General features: G+C 52.4%; 1 protein-coding gene across 1 annotated transcript in view; it reads right to left on the bottom strand.

Annotated features, from left to right (window-relative positions):
• Positions 1 to 24784, bottom strand: part of LOC133344041 (uncharacterized) — a 106772-nt gene that overhangs the window by 75392 nt on the left and 6596 nt on the right. The window contains 4 exon segments of the mRNA XM_061553992.1: positions 4184 to 4328; positions 4862 to 5132; positions 7075 to 7307; positions 8100 to 8299. Of these exon segments, the coding sequence (XP_061409976.1) occupies positions 4184 to 4328; positions 4862 to 5132; positions 7075 to 7307; positions 8100 to 8288 (838 nt within the window). The 5' untranslated portion in view covers positions 8289 to 8299.

The raw sequence follows: 24784 nt of genomic DNA, 5'->3' as shown, positions 1-24784 counted from the left end.
GGCACAGAGCCGTACGTCGGGGCGGCACAAACATCGCTTGACTTCAGGTCTTCCTCGTCGCTCGTGACGGACGTCAGGGAAGACGTTTCCTCGGAAGAATGTCGATCGTTTTCGTCGCAAGTCGACTCGGCGGGTGCCGCTAAGGAAAAGTGGACGCCACTGAATGAAGAATTATCATTGCATTGACCGCTGATGCCGTTTTGCACGCCCTGGGAAAATGATTCATTGTGGGTTGAATAATTGTCTTCAGATTCAAGGCCATCATGCATTTCACCGTCTTCTTCTTCTCCATTCGTAATAATTCCATTAACAACGGATGATGGTAACACACTATCCCCATGTGTTTCCTGAACATAATTTGTGTGCAATACTGTCTCAGTGTTGCGAGATGGACCGGAGGATTTCTCAGAATCTACGGCATCGCCAGGCCTCTCCGCAAGAGGTGTACCCTCGGGCGGAAGACGTCTGATGTCCTTCCATGCCTTTAATAGTTTCTCTGAGGCGCTCGCCTGGACGGGTGAAGACCTCTTGGTGTGGATGCAGTCCTCGTCCTCGAGGCTTCCAAGCTGGCCAAGGAACTCGAGGAAGGAGAGGGCCTCATCGCGCAGCTGTTCGCAACGCTCGTCAGTGGCAGGACGGTGCCGGCATCGGCTTGGACAGCCATTGCACTGCACCTCCGAGGCAGGACTTGCGACGTAGTTTCTAGTTTTATCGAGAATCAGCTTGTCCTTGCACTTTATGATGTTCTTGAGAATCTGAACAGACATGAGCTCGTTGCCATCCCTCGGCAACAATTTAGCCTCCTCACAGCAATGCACCAGTTGCTCCTTCTTGCCTACGTCCGAAGGGTGCAGGTCTTTCTCGAAACTTCTTACCTTCATGTTTAGCGACTGAGTTGTAAAATGAGGTGACCTCTGGAGGGCCTCCCTTATCACAGAAATCTCCGTCTCAATGCACTGCTTCCTCAGCCGACAGTCAACACCAGTGGATGGATCATCGCCCCTGAAGACGGGGCTTGAGGCACCGTCTTGCACTTCCCCATTCACTTGGTGGGTTTCCCCCGAGCCCATCCCCAGCTCTGTGAGGTCATCTTCCAACGCCTCGGGATTGGAGGAGATCTTCACCAGCCACTCCCTAATGGTGTCATTTGGTGACGTGGACGGCAAAGACGCGGGCACCACGAAGTGCGAGGCGTCCCTCCTCGTGCCTCCCACACGCCGCATTCTCTCCTGCGTCCGATTCGTCTCCATTGAGGACGCCGCCGCCATCGTCCTCCGACATCCCACGCACCGTTCTCGTGACTTCCGGGCACCGTGTCACATTCCCCTTCACTGCCGCGTGGCGTCTTCTGCGCACCGCTCTCCACCGGCTTGCGCCGAGGCTGCCGAGCCGTACTGGCTCCATTCTCAGCCTGCTCTCTGAGCCGCGTCTTTCGTGCCGATGCGCTGGGCCTCCCTTCCGGGGGCAGCGGCTGCCGCAACAGCCTTGGCGCCGTGTGCGGCTGGGCGTGCACGGCGTTGGCGCCATTCTCATCGGCACGCTGGGACCGCTCCCCAGTGTCCTCCCACGAGGGCACACGAGCCACCGCGGTCCGACCGGCGCCATCGTCGTCGACATCGGTCCGCCGGTCTCCATCCGAATCGTCCACATCGGCCCGCCGGTCTTCGGCCATGACGTTGGGCGTCGCCGCACGTTTGTCGCATGATGCGGACGCAGCGGAGCGCCACTGGGACTGGTCGGTCTCGTCGACATCGGCCGCGGCCCCGTTGCTGTTGGTGTGCCGCGCGAGCATCTCGGCATTGCTCGACGCGCTGCTCGGCCGCTCCTCGCCGCGCGGCTTCGTCACATCCACATCACCCACGCGCCTCTCGCTATTCACTGCAAGGCCGAGTGGAAGATCCTCTGCCTCGTAATTGCCTTCTACAGATACAATGCCCACATCAGCCTCCTGAAGTGAATTCGGACTCTTGAGCAAGTGTTCGCCACTCCCAGTAACTTTCCGATGATCCTCGACATCGTCAGTGTCCTCGGCATCGCTTACCCTCCTGCTTATGACGTATGTGTTATCGCTGGAGCAATTCGATATTGCCACTTCCCGTTCATCGCCGCGGCTCTCAATGTTGCCCTCCACCAGCGTGTGGTCCACTTCTACGTCCTCACAACTTGCTTTACTTCCCCAGTGACGTAGCGTGCCATTCTCCACGCGCTCACGCATTTCCATCACGGCGTCCCTCGCTGCGGTGCCTGTAGAGGCCTCCTCCTCCTTGCTGCGCCCGCACGGGGACGAGGAGGAGGAGGCAGTCGCCAATGAGTCGGGCGCCGGCCGTTGAAGGCCTCTGCACAGATGGAAACACCCGGCCGCTCCTGCTGAAGACGCGCCGCCTCAGCGCGTGGAACTCCAACGCCCCCCCTCCATCTTGTCGCCGCTCCATGAAGGCCACTACCTTCTGCAGAAAATCCTCCCGAAAGTCTGAGCCCACCACCGATGACTGCCGTGACTCTTGCCGCAGCACGAAGTCCTCGTTCGCCGGCGGCGACGACGGCGGAGGCGGCGGGATATCCCTGTCGGGCGGGCTGGCGCCGGGGCAGCTGAGGTCCAGGCTGCCAACGTCGAAGGGGTTGGGGCTCATCCTGAATGCCGGATTCTTCCAGATGTCATAGTTCACCGGCCCTTCGAGGAGTTCCTCCGCGGTTTGCCAACACTTTGACGCCGAACCACGCTCTGAGCCGGCTCCCACTCGGCTCAGTGCGGGGTCGCTGAATTCCATGGAGGGGCGGGTGTCGGTTAGCCTGCTCGTCCGCACGTCGCCCGCGTTGGCGGCGGCGCCGCTGTTGTGCACCGTGCTCTCGCGGCTCACGCGTGTGTTCCACGTCACCACCTCGTTGTGTAGGCGGAAGCGCACGCGCATCTCCACCGTCATGCTACCATCTGGGTTGACGTGGATCCTCTTCTCGATGTCATCCTCCTCCATCGGCACCACCTTGGTTCCCCATTCTCCTCCGCCTTCTGCTTCTCTTCCTGCTCCTCCTCCTGATGCTGCTGTTGACAGCGGAAACATCTGATACAGGGTCTGGTCTTGTTGCTGGGACTGAGCCGAGGCTTGCGAATGGTCAGATGCCAGAGCGTGGGCTGGTGCGTTGAGGGTGCTGGTGGATGAGGCGAAGGCAAAGCTGTCGTTGTTCGTGTAGCCGCGCCTGTAACTCTCCGCCGCCCCGCTATCGCTATGTGCCCGGGGTCGGGCCTGCTGAGGCCTGATCCTCAAGGGCTTGTCCAGGTAGACGGAGAAGCGCTTCGAGCTGTGGCTGGAGGGCAGCTGTGGGTTTACACGCCTCTTGTGCAGCACCGCCCCAAGGTTGACTGCGCCGCGTTTATTTGGCAGCGTGAGTTAAGTGTGCAAAGGAGAGAAGCGAAGCCCGGTCCATCGTATTGAGGGCAGCAGTGAGGGACAGTGCAAGACAAAGGGGTGAAGGAGGAGGAAACAGAAAAAGGAAATCACAATTTACCAAGTTTCACGACAAAGTGATCAAAGTGGTGGATAACTCAGTGCCACTGGATGCACGCTTAGAAGAGGAAAGGAACGATTTGCGAGAATCAAAATCAAAGTGTCAGAACAATGTTGTTTTAGAAAGGCTGAGGAACATTCAGGATTTCTTATGTAGGGTGAAAAAATTAGGATATTTAAAACAGCTTTCAAATTGTACTGCTAATAAATTGTTAAGATTTTGTTACAAGACCACTATTTGTGTAAATACGAGCATATGTTATCAAGTTATCAAGTGAAACTGCAGTGGTAGATGTTGGCATGCTTCGTGGATGTTGGTGGGGTTTGTGTGTGTGTTATGGGGGGCACTAGTGTAGTGGTTAGAGCACTGGGAATCCCCTAGATTAACTCAGCTTTAAATGAGTGCCTGGTGCGATGCTAAACAGCACTTGCCCCAACAGTCTACTTAGGCTACCGGGGAGACCTCTGTCTTTTGTTCTCACGTTAACAAGCGATTACAATGCACGTGGAGTGATGGTTCTTGGCGTGCTTGTGTATTTAGCGAGAGGTGCCCTTCCTGCTTGTGTACAGCGCCGGAGTTGCCAGAGTTCTTGTGTGCGGTACGGCCAACCGCAGGCACTGGAAAGGGGGCGGCACCATCACACAACACAAACCGAGGGTCACCGGAATCGCGCACTCACTCGTCTTGCCCTCGGCCCGGGCGGCACCGCGAGGGTTCTGCAGCAGCGGCAGCCGCATGGCGTCGTAGAGCAGCGGCTGAAACGGCTCCCGACCGGCGGCCACCAGCGTGGATGGTACGTGCAGCAGGGCCTGCAGGCTTTCCACCTGCGCGACACGGCAACGCGTGTGTTCGGTGGGTGCGTGCGGCGAACGCTGGCTCGACGCACGCGTGGGAAAATACACACACCACGTGCGCTCACTCACTCGGCACGGATTCAATCGATGCGTGGCAACATATACCAGCATATAGAGGCAACACACGCGCAGCAACATACAACGATGGCGATTCAGAAGATTTTGCTGATGTTGACCGTGGTGATGGTGAGAATGACAATGGAACTTCTGATGTTCACGACAATAATCATGACTCTTCCAACCATCCCGCTGCCACCTCTGTCGATAGCTCTTGATGACTGCGACAGACAACCTCGTTACTAGTCTCAGCAACGAGCCGCTGCCACCTCCGCCACGAGCACCACCACAACCAGACGCACACTGTGGGGCAAGTGCTCTTAGCGTGCACCTATGAAGGCCAGCACGGCACACGAGGGGGTGGGTAGCGCAATGTACTAACCGCCGCACTGTCACAACACACACCTACACACGGACACACGCGCACACAAGCACGCGCTCATCACCTTGCGCCCATCAGTGGTGTAGAGCCGTGCCACGCTGAAGCCCATGATCTGGGAGGCATCGGCGAGCAGCCCGGCGAGGCCACTGGAGGCGGAACGGCGTGACAGCAGCAGGGCGTAGCGCGGCCCCGTCGCATCGCCGTTGCGCACCAGGGTGAGACGGCGCGGGGTGGCGCGCGCCAACCTTGGCTCCTCCGCTCCCCCTCCCATCTCCTGCCGCCGGAGCAAACGCAAAGCCTGGCGGCGGCTGCTGCTGCTCGTCAGGGGGCGGCGGCTGCAGGGACGGGGCATGGGAAAAGGTTAATATTTAGGTGTTGTTAGTATTCGGGTGTCGTTAATGTTCGGGTGTCGTTAATATTAGGGTGGCATTAATATTAGGGTATTGTTAATATTGGGGTGTCGTTAATATTGGGGTGTCGTTCGTATTGGGGTGTCGTTAATGTTTGGTGTCGTTAATATTAGGGTGGCATTAATATTAGGGTATTATTAATATTGGGGTGTCGTTAATATTGGGGTGTCGTTCGTATTGGGGTGTCGTTAATGTTTGGTGTCGTTAATATTAGGGTGGCATTAATATTAGGGTATTGTTAATATTGGGGTGTCGTTAATATTGGGGTGTCGTTCGTATTGGGGTGTCGTTAATGTTTGGTGTCGTTAATATTAGGGTGGCATTAATATTAGGGTATTATTAATATTGGGGTGTCGTTAATATTGGGGTGTCGTTCGTATTGGGGTGTCGTTAATGTTTGGTGTCGTTAATATTAGGGTGGCATTAATATTAGGGTATTGTTAATATTGGGGTGTCGTTAATATTGGGGTGTCGTTCGTATTGGGGTGTCGTTAATGTTTGGTGTCGTTAATATTAGGGTGGCATTAATATTAGGGTATTGTTAATATTGGGGTGTCGTTAATATTGGGGTGTCGTTCGTATTGGGGTGTCGTTAATGTATGGTGTCGTTAATATTAGGGTGGTATTAATATTAGGGTATTGTTAATATTGGGGTGCCGTTAATATTCAGGTGTCGTTAATATTAAGATATCTGAGTGATCAGTTGCACAACTTAAATTGCCACTATGCGGACGTCTCTGCAAACCAGAAGCAAGACACACCTATTTAGACTTGCTTTCCCATAAAATATAAATTTTCAAATAAAACCTGTTTCTTTACTTGTTATTTATTTTGTTAATTTGTATTGACGACTCACCTTTCTCATGCTATTCGTTGAGCACGGTTGCACTTTATTTTGCGCGCGGTTCCAATTTACTCTGCTCAGTCGGTGTTAGCCGCTGAGGGCGTGACGGGTTTCTTTTTAAATCCTTTATATTAAGTTCGCATGCTTGCTTGCTTGCTTGCGTGCTTGCTTGCTTGCTTACGACCGTGCAAATCTTTCGGTCGTTTTTTAACTCACTTCCCGTGATCCAATCGAGCTGACATTTTCCACACAGACTCGTTGTGCCAGACAATTAATGTTCGTGAAAAAAAATTCCCAAAATTTTACACTTTTTAGGCAAAAAAAATGTATTTTACATATATTCAAATAGAACTCATTCATCGCTTTGGCTGAACGTCACAGTATAAGAGCCCAGAGCGTAACCCCTCCACAGTCCGTAGCGGAGTAGCGCAGTTGGTAGCGCCCTCGCTTCCCATGCCAAAGGTCGCGGGATCGATCTCCGCGTCCTCCACAGGCGAATATATTTTTAAATCCTTTATATTAAGTTCGCTGCCACGCATATAAAGGATTTATAGTGAAAAACTTTGTTTTTACGGGTTATACTTATTTCATTCCTATTGCTGAATGCCCCCTGTACCATTCCCGTTCTGCCGTGATGTGCGCTGATGCACGACTTTATTGACGCCAATATTGGCACGGAGAACAAATCAAGAGTTGCACGACAAGTTGCTCGACTTTCACGCGTCGATCTCGCTCGGCGATTATCACGTGACACGCGTGCGAACTGCGATCGGCCGTCACATTCCTGAACACGACGTTTCATATCCAACTATCCACCGGGATGCGGACAAAGCGGCCGCGGGCTGCGACCGAGCCGCGCAATTCGAAGAGCGACTTTGGTCGCGCGAACCGACCGTTCAGGCGTGGGGCCCGAGCTTCGTCTTTTTTCCCCCCTCCGGCCGAGCCTGACGCTCAGACGTCCACGACTCGCGAACCGAAAACCGAATCCGAACGAGTACAAAGCGAGGGTCTCTCCACACGCACCTCGACCTCCAGGGCTGGGGGCGGCGCGAGGCCTGCTCCAGGTCCAGGGGCTTGGCACGGCGGCGGTCGGAGCAGACGTAGGCCTTGCCGTCCTCGAGCTGCTCGAGGTCGCGCACCGCGTGGAGGCCGCGCGGCGTGCTCACGGTGCGCACGCCGAATGGCAGCGGCATGCGCCGCGACAGGTTGTCCAGCAGCGCATCGAACGTCTTGAACGTGCGGTTGTTGATGGCCACCTACCGCGGGGGAGAGAGAGAACTTGATGCCGCCAGCGGGCGGGCCGCCGGAATAATGAGAATCGGAATCTTTATTTAGGCTGGAGGATTACGATGAGCTATGAAGCTCTTTTGCACAGATGTCCAGTGAAACGGGCAAGCGCCGACGAGGCGAGTGGCGTCCTGCAAGGCCTCGAGGTCCAAGTGTCTCGTGCACAGAAGTTTGGATGTCACACGGGGGTCGTGACCTCATAACAGCTGTGCGTGCGACCGCGAGTGTTCACGTATTGTCTCCGGGTGTCTCATCTCTACCTCTTGTTTTTCATCTCACCGATTGTTATCGCTCACCTCCAGTGTTGTATTAAATAAATAATTTAATTGCCAATGTGTTTTCAGTCACGTGAGCACCAAATCGCAGACCCTCTATGAGAGTGAGAAAAAAATAACGCAGTGCGTAAAGATGTTTAATTTATTTGTCCACAAACATCGGTAATCCGCTCACAGCTAGCTAAGGGAGGACTGTACTCACCTGACCTCAAGTTGTTCAAAAGAGCACAGGTGCTCGCTTTAGTCGCCCATACAGGCTATACCCACGGGGTGAAATCTGTCCACCCCGAATCTCATCTCACTTGCCATGGCAGCCATACCCGCCTGTACAACACAGCCGCCTTTGCTTAAAGCCTTGCGCTGTGGGAACGGCCGTTGCCAAGCCATCGAATTTCCCCTCCAGATGTCGTGACCCATCGACCCCAGGCCAAGCCTCCGCGAAACGCACCCCACGTGCGCCCATCGACAGCGGTCATCGTCGCGTACCTTGAGGCCGCCGAACTGCGGGTCGCCGCTCTTGTAGAAGTAGACCCGCTTGGCGGTGATGGGCTCGGCCAGGGCGGAGGCTCCCGCGTGGCGCACGCCCAGATAGTGCGCGAGGGTGCCGTCCGGGGGATGCGTGAGAGCGCGCGACTGCTCGCTCGACGGCGTGCCGTTCATCTGCTCCGACTGCATGAGGGCGAGCGCTGCACACACACACGCACGCGCGCGAATATATCCACGTAGAAGGCACCGTTCGCCACTGAGTGGCGGTGACGTCACCACGGTGCTTGTGCCAGGCTAGGTGCACTTTGAGACCACGTGAAGTGTCAAAGGCTTGTTGACAGGAGGTCGCGGGACAGACCCAGGTGTTATGGGTTCATTGACTGAGATGTAAATGTTGTGAGTTTATTCTCTAGCACACCGGTGTGCTGAACTAGTAACGAATTTGTTTGTTTACGTGACAAACGTTACTAATTGGCTGTGTGATGGGTGGTGACGGGTTTAACGACACATTAATATTTGCGCAATATAACCCAAAAACCTCTGTTATGGATATGGTCCCAAAAGTCTACATGTTAAACTGACTGAGATGACTGGCAGATACACCAGCTGTGCCCCCTACTCTGCCAAATTCCTGCGTTTTATCCGCCCGGCGCTCCGCTCATTGTTGTTGCGAGCGTCGCTCCTCTGCCCTCTGTTGTTGTTGGAGGGCAACTGCCTCCAACTGCCCAGTAGCGTCCTGCACGAGCCTACTCCACAGAATCTGATCTTGACACCTTTGGTACCAGTTTTTGGCAAGTCCACTCTTTCAAGGACCTGTGAGCTTCTCACACAATCCAGCCTTATTCAATCCAAGATTGACCGTAGGCAAGCCAGCTTGAATGTTAAAAACCGGCACAGATTTTTTTATTGGCAGGGTCTACGTTTCGCAAGCATCGAGCAGGGAGGGAGTAACTGTGGCTGAGAAGACCAGGTTTCCACACAGTGTTACGCATTCTGAGTGAGACCATATAAGCACACTGCCCAGGAATGGAAACTTCTTCACTCTCCCCACAACTGCTTTATCACTCATGGGGAGTTGAGGAGGTGGAGAAGTTCATGCCATAAAATAGCCAGATCATCAGCATACATAAAAATTTTGACCAATAGACAGCCATTCCTTGACAGCACCCAGGTATCGCTCAGCCTCCCACTGTATCTGTACCAGATGGAAATTCCTCTGGTACAGCCATGGAAAGCTTCTCGAACTACATGGTCAAAAAATATCAAATAATGTAGGAGCCAGAGGACATCCCTGCCATACCCAAGGTGAACATAGCTCTGACTCCTGGCCACGTGGCTGCCCACCATCATGAAGGTCCTTAATTATTGTGAAAAGCCAGTAACCACGAAAGCACACATACATATATCCGGACATCACAATCAAATGGCTTTTACTAAGATCAATTAACCTTCCTTCCTTCTGCACTTCTTTTAAATCCACTACCAATGGGGGCTTGCTCCCTCCCAAGAAGAGGCGACTGGGTAATGGTTTATAAGAATAGGTTTTACCCTTTCTGGCAATAAAACAGGTGTTAAGATGTTAAAACACCGAACAGAAATCTTTTGGAAGGAATAATTTCTTGTCTACATTAATCACACATACTTTGTGGCGAACATGCAAACACAAAAACGTGCTCTGGTAGTATATGCATTGCCTTTGAACCTGATTGGTCCACACTAGAGACAGCTTTCTTCAGAGTCTAGTCTCAAACAGTATTAGACCAGAGGACGCCAAAAGACGAACGGCACAAAGACAATGCACTTGCAAAAGGTTTATATTTAGTGTTTTAACATCTCAACACCTATTTTATTGCCAGAAACGGTAAAATCCATTCTTATATTTTGATACTGGCAAGGGAGGTCCCATCATGAGCAAGGGTTGTTGAGAGTCGTGAAGTTTGAAATTAGGTCCGTGAACCTCGTTTGGAAGCGACTGTGCGGTGGCTGTCCCACCGCTAATCCGCGGCCACTCAAACGGTGTGTGGTAATGAGTTTGTCAGTAAGGTCCCGCACAACTGCCCCCTCCATATGTATGTCCCTATCCATAAGCAGATTCCTGCTTTCAATCCCGAAATCTGATTACCTAATCCCATAATCGGATTTGTCAAAAAAATCCCCCGTTGGACATGGCTGTCCCCCCGCAGCTGCGCGCATTTCCTCTCGATTGGGCCCAGTGGACAAAATGTGTGCCATGTGTGTTTGTGTGAGCATGTGTGGGGAGAGTGGGGAGCAGTTGTGGAGCGGTTAGCGCGCTGCGCTACGAACCTGGCTACACGGGTTCGATTCCCGCTCATGGCCAACACCAGTGCCGATTATTTGAACCGGTCCTGGGCCTCCCCTAGGTCGACTCAGCCTCAAATTAGTACCTGGTGCGATGTGTAAAACATTGCCTCTAGGGAGACAAAGGCGGCCGGGCGTGGTGCTGGCCTCCCATCCCCTCGTGTGCCATGCCGGCCTTTATAGGTACTCGCTAACAGCACTTGCCCATACAATTTGTTAAGGTTATATTGGGGGTCTTTGTCCGGCAAAAACAATCCCCTATCTCCTCGTGGTGGCAGACGGCAACGTTGTGGTGGGCAGTGCTGTGGGGGAGGACCAATTTAGATTGGCCTTTCCCTTCATGGCGTTTTTAACCACCACAGCGGCCATATGGGAGCTCTGGACGGGTGCTGGGGGCAGGTAACCCCTTCACCTTCAATCAACTACCACTAAACTACGAGGTAAAAAAAATGATTAAGCTTGTGCCGGAGGCCCCGGGGGGACATGCGTCTATGACGTCTCCTGGCCAAACCCCATTTGGCGGAGCCAGGAGACTGAATCCTTACCCTCGGGGCTCCTCCAGATGCAACAAAAAGCCACTACGGATGTCCACGTGGAATGTTCGAACGCTCACTGCGGTGGAGAGGCTGCCACTCCTCTGTCAGGAGCTGGACCTGTACCGCCTGGATCTCTGGTATTCAGGAGGTCCGGTGGACCGGCTCTGGCTCCTGCCACCGTGAGGGGTGGACAGTCCTCTACTCGGGGCAGGAGACTGCCAAACAACAAGGAGTGGCTCTTCTTCTGAACAAAAGAATGAAGGGGGCATGGGAGCGTGGCGGTGAGGTGTGGGAAGCTGTAAGCCCCAGACTAATTTAGGCTCGCCTTCCCATCAACCAGAGACGTGGAGTGGTGGTCGTGGTTACTTATCCCACACCGAAGATGAACATCCGTGGAGGGATGCAGGCAAGGCCGATGAGTTAGATGCCTTCTATGACCTCCTGTCACAGGTGCTGGCTAAAGTGACCCCTTGGGATAGAGTCATCTTGTTGGGTGACTTCAATGCCCGAGTTGGTCAGGATGCTAGCACCTGGGCTGGAGTGATTGGAAGACATGGGCCAGATCAGCTCAATAACAACGGTAGGAGGCTGCTAGATTTTTGTGCAGCCCATGGGCTTGTAATTACCAACATGCTGTTCCGGCATCGGTGCATCCACACAATATCATGGATGCATGCCTGGTCCAAGCAAGAACATCTGCTGGACTACATAGTGACGGAACAGTGGATGTGGGCCTATGTCCTTGACACCAGGACCTACCGTGGAGCTGATCTGCCCACTGACCATCGACTTGTCATCTATGAGATGCGCCTGCCATTCTTCCACTCCTGTGGTGGGTTTACACCCAGAACTCCATTCAAACCCTTAGTGGCATGGTCTCAGCTAGCTGATGAAAGTTGCAAGCGAGAATTTCATCATCACTTACGGCTGGGGATGGCATCGTCGCCCTACTCCTCCTGTTGACGAGGGGAAATGGGCGAGGTATAGGACTGTGGCTCATGCAATTGCAATGGCTATCCTTGATGAACACTTTGATCTGCTGAGGCTATTTAGATCTAGACAGAGCCACGTACAACTAGCCATAGGGAAAATACGGGATCATTGAGATAAATAGCCACATTTTCAAAAGTCTGACCATGCGACTTGTTGATCGTCATCACATATGCAGGAATTATCGGAATTTGTTGTCGTTTAAGTACAAAAGGAAGAGTGATATCACTTGGGGCTAGGTCAATACTTGGGATGAAGACGATTTCGTCCTCGGTTGAAAAGGCGAACAATCTATGTGGCTGTATTATTCGAAAAAAAAACCGTAACTTCACTTTAGCACTGTTTTCATCTGAAGCTGTTAACTGACAAATTTATCTTCACCGATAGACGCTTGATAGCGAAGAGTGAAGAAAGTAGAGTGCTGACCCTTGAAGATCTCGCAGATTCTAGATAAATATTTTGAGGAGATACTGCTTGGGCATGTTTAGACATTTTTAAAAAATTATTTTTGCATGCGAGAAGAAATTGTGGTGCTCAGGAAAAGTCCACACACATTTTTTTGAGCTGAGAAGAACAGCAATCGCTCACGCGGGAACACGAGGTTACAATTACTGCCACAGTTCACCACGCTGCAAGTTGGTAAACGGCACTCAAATGCATTGAACTGTAAATGAATGTATTGCAGAGGGAAGCGGTGGGGGTACAGTGGTTAGTGTACTGTGCTTATGGATCCAGCAACCCGAGTTGGATTCCTGGTCAAGGCTAACATTGGTGGTGAGTGACATCAATAAGCGGTCCTCTCCCCCCCCCCAACCTCTACCCCGCCCGCCGTCCCGCCTCATCTTCTTCACCATCCTGGATTGACCAACGTGGTAAAGAATGGTCGTCGCCTCATACATCTATTCTTTTCTTTACCAGGTAAGGCCCACCTTGAGCTATGTGGTTCTTTTCTCAGAAGCGACCTGGATATCACAAATTATAGCTCAATGAATGAGCTCATCACGTGGAAATTAGTATCAGCCAAACACTCTAAATGGATGTTTCTAAATGTGGAGGAAAAAACTGTAGGATCCGGAGAAAAATCCACGCGACCACGGGCAGAACATGCAAACTCCAAATGTACAGCAGGCATCAGGGTCGAGATCGAACCCACGACATGGAGAGGCCTTGATATAGCAGTGGATTGAGAATAGCTGGAATGTTTTTTTTATATATGTGTAGTGACATAAATGGAGTCACTATGGCGTTTAGCACCAGCTACGGTCATAAGAGTGGAGCTGTGTGTCTTTGGCCTCTCTTGGGCACCAAAGTAGGTATGCCATGGAAGCGGGCCCGAGGGGGCATAGTCCTCATGACAGTGAGAGAGAGGTCGAGTGAGGACATGACAGTCTGGGTGACCTCGAGAGGGCACGTGACCGGACAAGGTGGCAAGGGGGGCCCAAAAGGAGGGGAGATGAACACATGATGTAGGGGCCAGAGTCTTCGGGAAGGATCTGGAAAGGGGCATGGCCAACGGCAGAGCCCAGCCACGCCACGGCCCATAAAGGCCGAGTCCCGAGCTCTGATCAGGGCTGTTCTCTCGAATCAACCCTTGGTGCTACGTCTCTTTGATTATCGGTCGTCGCTCGGCATTGTGGGTCAGTCAGAATGTTACTGACTGACCCGGTTATGTAGTTACCCCTCTGGGGTCTAGTTAACTTGTGTACGTTTAAGTAGTAGCTCTGTTGGGGCCGTGTAATAAACGTGTTGCCTCCAAGTTCAAGTGTGTGCCTCCGTGAAGAACACTACTACCGGAGTCAGAAGTGAAACACAATAGTTAGGTGATAGCCTAGCATGAAATAATGTTAACTAGGCAGAAGCAACTCACCAAGTCGTCTTCAGGCGAGTAGGAGGACGACTGGGATGATTCCACAGACAGCCCTGGGAACTGCAGCCCCGGAGATGGAGCATGAAGATTTTCTGCCGGTGGAGCAGGGAAAAAGCCAGGTACTCGCCGCGCCGTCGGTCGCGGAATGTGTGCATCTATAATCTTATGGCCGCCATGGCAGCTCTGGCCGCCGCTTTAAAGTGGAAAGAAGACGTCGGGGCACCGGAGCAGCAGCAAGACGTCTCCACCGCCGCTGGTTCCCACACGCGGGAAAACAGAGAGGCGCGGCCCGCACAAGCGGCCGCCATTTTGCCGGACGGGCGGGACGGAATTCCTGCCAAAACAGACCTCCCGCCAAAAGTGCTGAAGCTTCAAGACTGCGCTCTGAAGAAGAGGCTTCCCTTCATTAGAGAATTTGCAGTTGTGGGTGGCAACTGGGAGGCGTTTCGACGACGCTACGCCGCCTGTGATCTTGCGGGGTAGATGGAGGTGGAGGCGCTGCGGGCGCTTCCCACAGCACTCGACGACGACACCTTGGCAGCATTTGATGCCATCCCGTCCGAAGACAAGTCGAGACTGCCTCAAGCCCTTACACAGATGGCGACAATTTTTGCACCGCCGTCCAACAAGTGCCAGAAGTTTCACCACGCGAAGGTGGGGGAGGCCAAGAGGCCACTCGCCTTCCGCAGCGCGCTCATGGCGCTGGCGAAATCTGCGTACCCCGGGATAGACCACGTCGGAAGGGATTCCCCGGTCCTCGAAAGAATGTTGCTGCTGGCCCAAGAATTGAAAATCGTCATACCAGCCACGGAAGACTTGTCCTCACTCAAAGTCGCACGGTGCCTCCAGGCACATTTCAACATCTAGCAATGTGCGACCGTGACCGCATGTACCGAACCTTCCGAGGGCGAAGGTGCACCCAAAGAAATGGAGCCTCTACAAGCCTACGCTACACTGGATGGTGCAAAGTGGAAGATGGGCGAGGCGAGACGACAAGGTGGCCGAGACCAGGATGAAGGAGACCTTCCCTCGCCAAAGGGACGACCCGGTCGTCTGCTTCAGGTGCGACCTGCCGGGACACGTCTTGATGGGATGCCATGCTCGATGAGGGAGCCCCTTCACGACGCCGCCATCCAAGGCACAGAGGCTCGAGTTGTGTGCACTTTTGAAGGAATTTTCAGACGTATTTAGTCAAACTAAATACGATATTGGCTGCACACCGCTGTTATGTCACCACATTCATACGGAGAACGCCGCCCCCGTTCGCCAAAACCCATACAGATTAAGTCCCAAGGAGAAAGACCACGTGTGTCACGCGGTCGACGAGATGTTGGCCGCTGACATCATGCTTGTTAAAAAGCAGGATGGGAGTCTGAGGTTTTGCGTCGATTTTCACAAACTCAACACGTACCCGCTCCCACAGATGGATGACTCTTTGGATGCTTTGTCAGGGGCATGTTTCTTCTCCACCCTTGATTTGTTGTTGGGGTTCTGGCAGTTGCCCTTGGACAGCAGTTCTAAACCTAAGACTGCGTTCCGCACACCCCAAGGGTTATTAGAATTTAACCGGCTCCCGATGGGACTTCACTCGGCCCGTGCCACGTTCCAGAGGCTCATAGAGTTGGTGTTGGCGGGGCTCCAATGGGACACTTGTCCGATTTACCTTGACGACGTCATGTTTTCGGCCATATATTTGAGGACCACCTACAGAGGTTGTGTGCGGTTTTTCTTAAAATGCGGAATGCGGAACTCAAATTTAAGCCGCAGAAATGTAATTTGCTGCAAAGATCTGTCCGGTAACTAGGGCACATTGTCAGCGAATCCGGAATATCGAAGGATCCGGACAGAACTGCATGCATGCACACATTTCCAACCTCCAAGTCGGTGGGTGAAGTGCATAGTTTTGTCAGGTTCGCCTCCTATTATCGACGTTTTGTACCTGGGTTCACCACAATCGCAAAGCTTATCCATGTCCTCATGGTGAAGGGACAAAAATTTGGATGGGTGGAGGAGGCTGCATTTGCCGCACAGCGAGATGGCCTGGTCAACGCACCTCCCCTCCGGTACCCTGATTTTTCTTTGCCCTTAATCCTGGATACCGAGACCAGTAACACTGGGATTGGCGTCGTGTTATCCCAGGTTGTAAACGGAGTGGAGTGTGTGGTTGCGTATGGGAGTAGAGTACTGTCCCCTGGCGGAGCAGTGCTACTGCGTGAGTTGCTGGCTATCGTTCACTTCATCCAGCAATACCGTCCATACCTCTATAGGAATGATGTTTGAGTTATGCTCGGATCATGTGGCTTAAACAGCCATCCGGCCAGCTCTCTAGAACTCCTTCAGAACTACTCCTTTGTGGTCTCATATAGAAAGGGGGTTTGCCATGTAAACGCTGATGCACTATCACGACTGCCACCAAGTGATCAGTGTGCATGCATTAAAGGGGCACGGCAGTTGCAAGCCCGCTGCTACGGGACCGTCTCGCACTGTTGTGGCTGCAGCGGATGTTGCACACACAGACACTGCTGACATATGGGACAACACAATCGGCCACACCCACATGAAATGGGGGCGACTCCAGGCGGAGGATGCCTCCTTATTTAAAATAAGAACTTCGAGGAGAGGTGGGGGCCAACGAGCATTGTCTACGGTGATCCTTAGTGGGTGTCTATTGATGAGGTGGGATGGGGAATTGCGGAAATATAACATCGTTGTGCCCACCGTTTTGCGGGGCAAAATAATATGGGCGACGCATGAGCGAGTGATGCATCTTGGTGTCCGACTTAACTTCTTCTGGCCCGGGATGGCAGGAGACGTCCATAATATTTTATAAGGATGCACGGAATGCGCTCGTCAGAAACTTTCGCCAAAAATGGCTTGTCCCCCTATAAAATCAGTCAGTGTGTCCCGTGTGAACGAACTCATCGCTCTCGACATGCTCGGCCCGTTTCCTACCACCCCGCGGGGTAATACATATTTTTTGGTAGGTGTTGAGTATCTATCTCGGTGGCTAATGGCCTGGCCGGTGCCGGACCAGTCGGCTGCGACGATTACTAACGCATTTTTCCACGGTTACGTTTTGGATAAAAGGGGCCCCGGAACGCCTTCTTACGGACCAAGGCAAAATATTTTCCTCTAAATTACTAAAGGAGGTATGCGATCTGTTGGGCAACAAGAAGGTTCGCACCTCGCCCTATCACCCAAAAACTGATGGCATGGTGGAACGTCTGCATAGGACCCTGACATCCATGCTATGTCAGCAGGTCAATGAGGACCAATCTGACTCGGACCTGCACGTCCCAGGTTTTCTCGCGGCGTACAGATTGGCCCCTCACACCTCCACCGGCTTCTCGCAGTTTTTTCTTATGTACGGGAGGGAGCAGGATCCACAAATTTAGGTTCAATTGAACCCGGAGCAGAGTAATAAGAAAATGCCTAGCCCCAAGCAGTTATCAAAAGCAAGGGAAGCTTCGAGGGAATTCGGCCTTGCGGAAAGCTGCAAACGAATGGCTAGTTGGGCTCCGGAAATCGGGAACAAAATGGTCACCAGGAGATATGGCTTGGCTTCACTGCCCCCAAGTCCCAGTGGGTCCGTCCCCTAAATTGTATAATCCTTGGTGAGGCCCGGTGGAAATTATAGAAGTTACATGTCCACAAAGTGTACGGATCCAGTTCGGTCGCAGGCGTTGGTTTGTTCATCCGTCGTGACTGAAACAATTTTTTCCGCCGGACGGGATCCCTTCATCTCCACTACCCAGGGGCTGTGTGTCGGGTGTGCCCGACAAGCTGGGGTGTGTGTCCGCGGAGGTTGCTCCTCAGGGGATTTCTAGTTCTCCGTCCGCAGGATCCCAGCACCTAGAGCCCTTGGTGCAGCCGGTTGCACCGACCGGATGTGTATTGAGAGAAGAGAGGCCGTCATCCACTCCTCCTTTTGCCGGACTTCCTTCTTGTTCTCAGGAGGGGCCGCGCCCATAAGCCCATCTTCTACCTGTCCCAGGGACCCCCGGGAAGCCCACCCTCACCCCGCCTCGGGGTCCGGCGACGAGGACCTGCTCAAAAACTGCCCGCTTTAAGTGACCCTCGTTCAACAGGCAAATTGTCCTGATGCCATCTGGTTGTGATCACACTCGCGAGCTGTATGGGTCATTGGCTGATCCTGGCTCTTCTTGTGCTCACAAGAGTGAAGCTGTGTGTCTTGGGCCTCTCTAGGGCACTAAAGTGGGTATGCCATGTTTGCGAGCCCTAAGGGGTATAGTCCTGGTGACAGTGAGAGAGAGGTCGAGTGAGGACAGTCTGGGTGACCCCGAGGGGGCACGTGACCGGACAAGGTGGCAAGGGGGGCCCAAAAAGAGGGGAGAGAGACACGTGATGTAGGGGCCTGTGGCCAAAACTCCAAATTCCTATATCGAAGCAGAATTTATTATACAAAGCACAGGGGGGTGACGATGATGATGATGATTATAGGCTGCATAAACTCCTTCCTGGATTTAAACTTACAACTGCCATACTGTTGATTCCAGCTCTCCAACCACTGTGACACCCATCCAGCCAGACGCAGGTGTTGTGGGTTCAACTGAGTCGCACTCTTAGACTTGGAGGCAGCGCATTTTATTTAGTTCCAACACAACGGTGTAACTTCCCCTTTCTCAAGACAACAATCTAGGGTGGTGACCACCTGGCTAACTACACTGGATACTGAGTACAGTAGAACCTCGGAGATTGAACGCACCAGAACTCGAACAAATGGGTGTTCGAACAATATTTCCGAACATTTTTTGCCCTGGAAACCGAACTAAATTCGGAGGTCGAATGGGCAATCGCAACTTGAAAAAACCTGTACGGCTAAGACGCGTATGGCCAGCGTGCATGACGCTTGCCCAGACAAAGGTTTTACCACCTCCTCCTCCTTACCACCTTCCACTCAAGCCATCATCTGTCCTTACTACAGGTAAAGTGAAGTTCAATGTTAATTTATTTCATTTATTCCATATACTTATTAATTTATTTCATTTATTTTTGTTTCTTGTTTTTTTCGTATGATTTAATGCATGTAATTACTGTAAACTTCGTGTAAAATGCTTTATAATGAGAGATTTCTTGTGTCTGGAACCAATTAATGTCATTTACATTAATTCTTATGGAGAAAATTAATTTGGTGTTCGAACAAATCGGTGTTCGAATGGCCTTCTGGAACGAATTAAGTTCGATCTCCGGGGTACCACTGTAACTATTAACTACGGACCCGGGACCAACAACATACTGCCCGGGTCCACGTGCTGGAAGACTCGTAGAACGGAGATTGTAGATGAAGGGTTTCTTCCCCGGGACGGACAACCACGATCCCTCTCGGGACTCGGCTGATATTCTCGTAAGCTCCCTGGGGGTCACGGGAGGAATTAGAAAATGTCCCGACGAGCCCGGCTCCTCACGAAGAGCAGTCGAATGGGAAGACGGGCACTCCACCCCTGGAGCTCCTGGAGACGGCGCAGGCTGCGGCTTGGAGGAAGTTAAATGCTCGGAATCTGAGGGCGAGATCACATAACTCCCCTGAGGACCAACCTCAGCGGGTGCACGCCCCAGTTCGCCTGACACACCTGACACTCGGCCCTTGTGTACTGGAGATTAGATTAATTCACACGGCCAAATAAAGGGTTGAGGCGGAAAGGGTGAACGAACCAACTCCGTCGACCCCAGCAAATTTGAACGCACTGAGGCCTGACGGCCCGAATCACGTCAACCGGCCCTCTCCAAGGCTTATACAATTTGGGCGACATTCCCACCGGTACCTGAGAGCAGTGCAGCCACGCCCTGTCACCTGGAGTCTACTTACGTCCCGAAAGGCAAGAGACCCCTCAGCCGCTCATTTGCCAATTGGCGTGAATTAGAATTTTCCCTGGAAGCCTTGCGCGCTTCCAAAAGTCTCTGAAGGGCAACGTGCATGGGCTCCGAAATTTTTTACTTAACCCTGTTTGGCTCGGTTTTCAATTGGACATCAAATCGGGGGGTCATGTTCCCTCCTGTACATTACAAAAAATGGCGAGTAGCCGGTGGACGCGTGAGGGGCCATTCTATAGGCAGCAAAGACTCTGGGGATATGCAAGTCCAGTCACCCTGGGACTCACTGACCTGATGGCTTAACATGGAGGTCAGAGCCCTGTGCAACCTTTGGGGTGGTAGGGCGACGTTCGTACTATATTTGTTTCCAACAAATCACACACCTCCCGTAACAATTTAGAAGAAACGTTTTTACCATGATCGGTCAGGAAACGCTTAGGTGCCCCTTGTCCAGCACATAGCCGTCAGCCATCGTGAAAAATATTCAACGCCCACTAGTAAATACTTATTCCGGCAGGGAGTGGTTGGAAATGGGCCGAGGACATCAAGAGCGACCAGCTCATTTATTCGGGAGACCCGAATGGAATGCAAAGGTGGACAACAAGGTTTAGATGGTGGTTTCCGCCGAGCGCACTGCACGTACCCCTTCAACACGTTAGTGACATCCTCCGCCATACCGGGCCAGAAGAAGTCGAGTTTGAGTGTGGCCAGTGTCTTGTGCACACCCAGGTGCAGCAGTCGCTCATGCACTGCCCAAATTATTTTACCCCGCAGGGCAGTGGATACGACAATGTTGTAATGGCGTAACCCCCCGTTCCAGCGCATCAGCAAGCCGCCTATGAGAATAAGAGAGGCTACCTCACGTCGATCCTCTCCCCCTTTCGCACCCTTGACACGGTGTCACAACGTCAACAGGGAAGCGTCCTCCACCTGGAGGCGTCCGCACTCCGCATGGTGCAGGCTAATAGCTGCATTACGCGCATCGGGGCCGTCGGGATTTTCGGGGGTGTCAACCTCCACCGACGCCACAAGGGGAAGGGGCAAGGCCTCGGCAGCTGCCTTACAGCGCCCCGAGCCCGAGAAACAAGCATCCTGCTTCTTAACAAGAATGATCGGGGCCCCCCATGGACTATTGGACGGTGAGATAATATTGGCGGCCAACATCTCATTAACTGCCAACTTTATGTGGTCCTTCTCTTTGGGGCTCAGCCGGTAGGGGTTCTGCCAGATGGCGGCGGCATTGCCCGTATCGATGTGGTGACTCAAAAGGGTAGTGCAGCTGATGTAGAATTTTCCTTGCTAAACATGTCGGAGAATTCCTGCAAAAGCGGCCGCAACTCCTTCCTCTGAGTCTCGGACATTTCTGGGTTTGCATAGCAGAGCGCATCCATCCACTTCTCATCGGAATGCCGCTGCGGCTCCGTAACCAACGCGGCTCCCACTCCACCAATGACGTTCCCCTCACGAAGCGTGGGCGACATGTGGGCTAGCACCATGCCTTGCTGTATAACTGACGTATCCAACCCCACATTGAGGACCTGAATGAACGGTTCCTGGGCCCCAACGAACATCAACCCACGAACGGCATTGTTTGAGGGCCCCAGAAAGATTCCTGGTCAAGTGGCTTTCGCAACCGCAAGGGCACTAGCATTTGTGCCCCGGGAGGAATCGTTACGGTTTTGCTCACAATCGTTTGTACCGTAGCGTAGGCCTTATGCGAAGGTAAAATGGCCAACCGGTGGCCTGATGATAATTCGACACATCCCCCATATATTAGAATTTTCAGGGGCATCTTCCCCAGGAAATCAGTCCCAAACAAGCAGGGAACGCCAAGGGCCCTCTAAACAAGAACTGGTCCCGTAAATTTGATATCTCCAATACACACTTCTGCCGTTATTTGTCCAATAATGCCCAATGAGCCGCCATTTTCAGCAAAGCATGAAACCCCGACGGGACACAGGGTATGACACTTTCAGGGCAAGATGTTATAAATTAATTCAGAAATGGTCGCAGACGCACCGGTATCGACGAGCATCCTAATTTCTATTCCCTGTATCATACCGATAACAGCGGACAAACCCGCAGCCGCAGCAACTACCCTATGGGCCAACTCCGACCACTGACCCAGTCAGAGTGGCTAGCCAACCCCCATGAAATCCGAACCGTCACACCCCGACACACGACGGGAATGAAAACCCTCCGAACGTGATAAGTGAGGTGGATGCAAAGGCCTGAGCGTGTGGTGTGTCGCGACTTGCCTTGGGACCTAGTGGAGTTGAGGACGGTCGGGCGGATGATGGCGGCGGTCCAGGGAGGCATCATCGTGTAGCGCGGCAACCCAACGAGACGTGTCCCGGCAGGCTGCAGTTGTAGCACATGACGGAGCCGCTCCCTGGACGAGGAAAGGTCTCCCGCCGCCGGTGTTGTCCATCGTGTCAGACCATGCCAGTCCCCCCGCCAGCCTCCGCCTTGGGCCGAAGTGCAGGCTTGGACGGGCTCCACGTTTTCGGGTGTATCACGTGTCTCAAGATGTGCGGTACACGCCACCAACCCCGTATGCTGTTACAAAAGCAGGTGCGCCTGGATGCACCTTACAAATTTGAGGGAAGATAAATCATCCTCATCAGCAACCTTTCGAGAACCAGCGAGTCGACTCCAGCGTGATCCATCTTTGGGAAGGCAGCCTTTGCCAGTGCCAACAGCATGCTGCGGAAGGCGAGGGGCATCTCGGCCTCCCCCCTCCTTCCGCGCAGCGAACTTGTGGTGAACATTCGACCGTGGGCCATAAAATGCCGCCATTTGGGCAAAGGCTTGCGGAAGCGTGGCCCTCTCTGTCGGCGGAATGGCGCAGAACGCCGCTAAAGCGTCGTCGTCAACAGTGGCGGGTAGCGATCTCAGCACCTCTGCCTCCGTCCATCCTGTCAAATCACAATTCATCTGAAAGTGACGCTTGAAGGCCACCCAGTCGCCTCCTGCAGGCCGTGAATTCCTTTACAAATGGTAGACGTCACCTGAGGGATTGATCTCGACAGGCGAACTTGATGGGCTTTCATATTTGGCGGGCTCTCTGTCCCACTCAGTGAACAAAATGTCGGCCTGCGTGTGCGGACTGCGCAATGGAGTTTTCCTGCTGGCGGGAAGCAGCGACGGAGGACTCGGCTCCGCGCAGCTCTAGTGCTCTCTCCTCCACCGCCGGCTCCTCACGGTCGAGTTCGGCGACCATCGCGGCCACGGCTTCGAGAAGTTCAGCGAGGCTGGGCACGGAACGATCGGCGCCCTCTTCCTGCCGGCGGCGAGCCATCGCCAATGATGGTCGTCGCGCTGCTCCACCGGCAGCGCCTCACTCCCTTTTTCCGTGGTCGCCATCCCCAGGGTTTTTTGGGGAATAATACCCTCGTCGTTTTCAGTCGTCCAACACGTTCCTGGTAGGTTGTCTGCTGTCGCGTAAGCATTACCTAACTCGGCCTATCTCACTAAAAACGTTTGGCCACTTCTGACGCCAGTTGTAGTGGCTTCAACTGAATCGCACTCTTAGACTTGGAGGCAGCGCATTTTTATTTAATTCCAACACAACGGGGTAACTTCCGTGGGTGTGATGAAGAACTTTGTCAAAGCCAAGGACAAAACACAAGCAGCTTTAAAGTACCTCCGAGGAAAATTTCCAAGGTTAAGTGAAGCTTAGATAAAGGAAGGTGTCTTTGTTGGTCTTCAGATTCGTGAACTTCTTCGCCAAGGAAAAGACGGCATGGAAAGCCTTCCAGTTAGTGGCAACAAATTTTCTCGGAAATAATAAGGCAGACAACTAAAGGGAGTTGGTGGAAAACCTCCTCAAGGCATACAAAAGCCTTGGTTGCAACATGTCACTGAAGACAAATTATTTTCACTCTCATCTAGATTTTTTCCCACCGAACTGCAGAGCAGTGAGCAACAATGGAGAAACGCTCTCAGGGCAAATGGAGCCCGTCAATGCTTGCAGACTATTGCTGGACAGTGACAAGACATTCTCCATTTAATAAATACAAGAAACAAGCCAAGAAGTGCCGAGTAGACACTGAATAAAGACTAAACTATGCACTTTAAAAACATAATCGTTCTTTGCCTTTTGTTTAATAATACATTTTATTTATATAACCCTTTTGTTGATTTTTAAAGTGTTAAATGAACAGGACAGGCAATATGTTATCATGTAAAGCAACCATAAACACATGCAAAGACCTAGGTTTACAATTTATGAGTAATACTCTATCTACACAATATACAAAGACGTAAATGTTAAAACTTAAATATCTTAGGAACAGTAGCCAATCAGTTGTTTTAATGGCCATATTTGAATTCAGCACATCAAAATCCATAATAAACAGCACAGTTAATTTCTGAAGCAGACGACATCTAACACATTGTCGACCAGTGCAATCGGTGACGTTTCGCTACTTCAGAGCACAGAGACGTTGTCGATTTCACTGCATTTTCCTTTGAGGGCAGCGTTAACAATGAATGTGTTGAGTTTTTTAAATAGATTAAACGTCCGGTAGCATTTCTGTTCCAGACACTTTATGCACAAGTTGGTAATTTACATAAAAACAAAGCGTCATAAGCCATTCATTAAAAAAACAGATTTTTTAATGGCATGGTATCTTATTCCATAAGAGTCCACCTTGTAGAGAATGTGCTAGAAAATGGATCACGAGCCACGAAAGACCACTCTGACATCTTTCCACGGTTAAATATCCAGAGGGGGGAAACGCTTCCTTACCTTGACTAGGCAACGAGTAACATTTTATGCTTCATGACGAAAACGTCGAGAGAGAGAGAGAGAAGGTTGAGCCTGAGCAGAGGGAGAAGCGCTCACGTCAGGTGAAGTCGGTACGTCCCATGGTGCCGCGACACCGTGTGGCCTTGAGACCGCGAGTGTCTCTCTCTCTTTCGCGCGCGTGACACGGACGGTGATCCAATTTGGATTAGTGTGGCTCTTCGAGTTCGCACACCCCCAAGCATCACAGCAGCTGGCAACGCTGCCAGCGCCCAGCAACAATAACACCGCCAGCACCCAGCAAAAATAACACCGCCAGCACCCAACAATGATAACACCGCCAGCACCCAGCCGACCAACAGCCAGCGCCACCAACAGTCAGCGCACCCAG

Source organism: Lethenteron reissneri, chromosome 19 (genome assembly GCF_015708825.2).
Source record: "Lethenteron reissneri isolate LAM-NWPU_2019-01 chromosome 19, ASM1570882v1, whole genome shotgun sequence".
NCBI classification, from domain to species: Eukaryota; Metazoa; Chordata; class Hyperoartia; order Petromyzontiformes; family Petromyzontidae; genus Lethenteron; species Lethenteron reissneri.
Note: the sequence above shows the minus strand (reverse complement) of the source record. Positions and strands in the feature narration are given on the sequence as shown.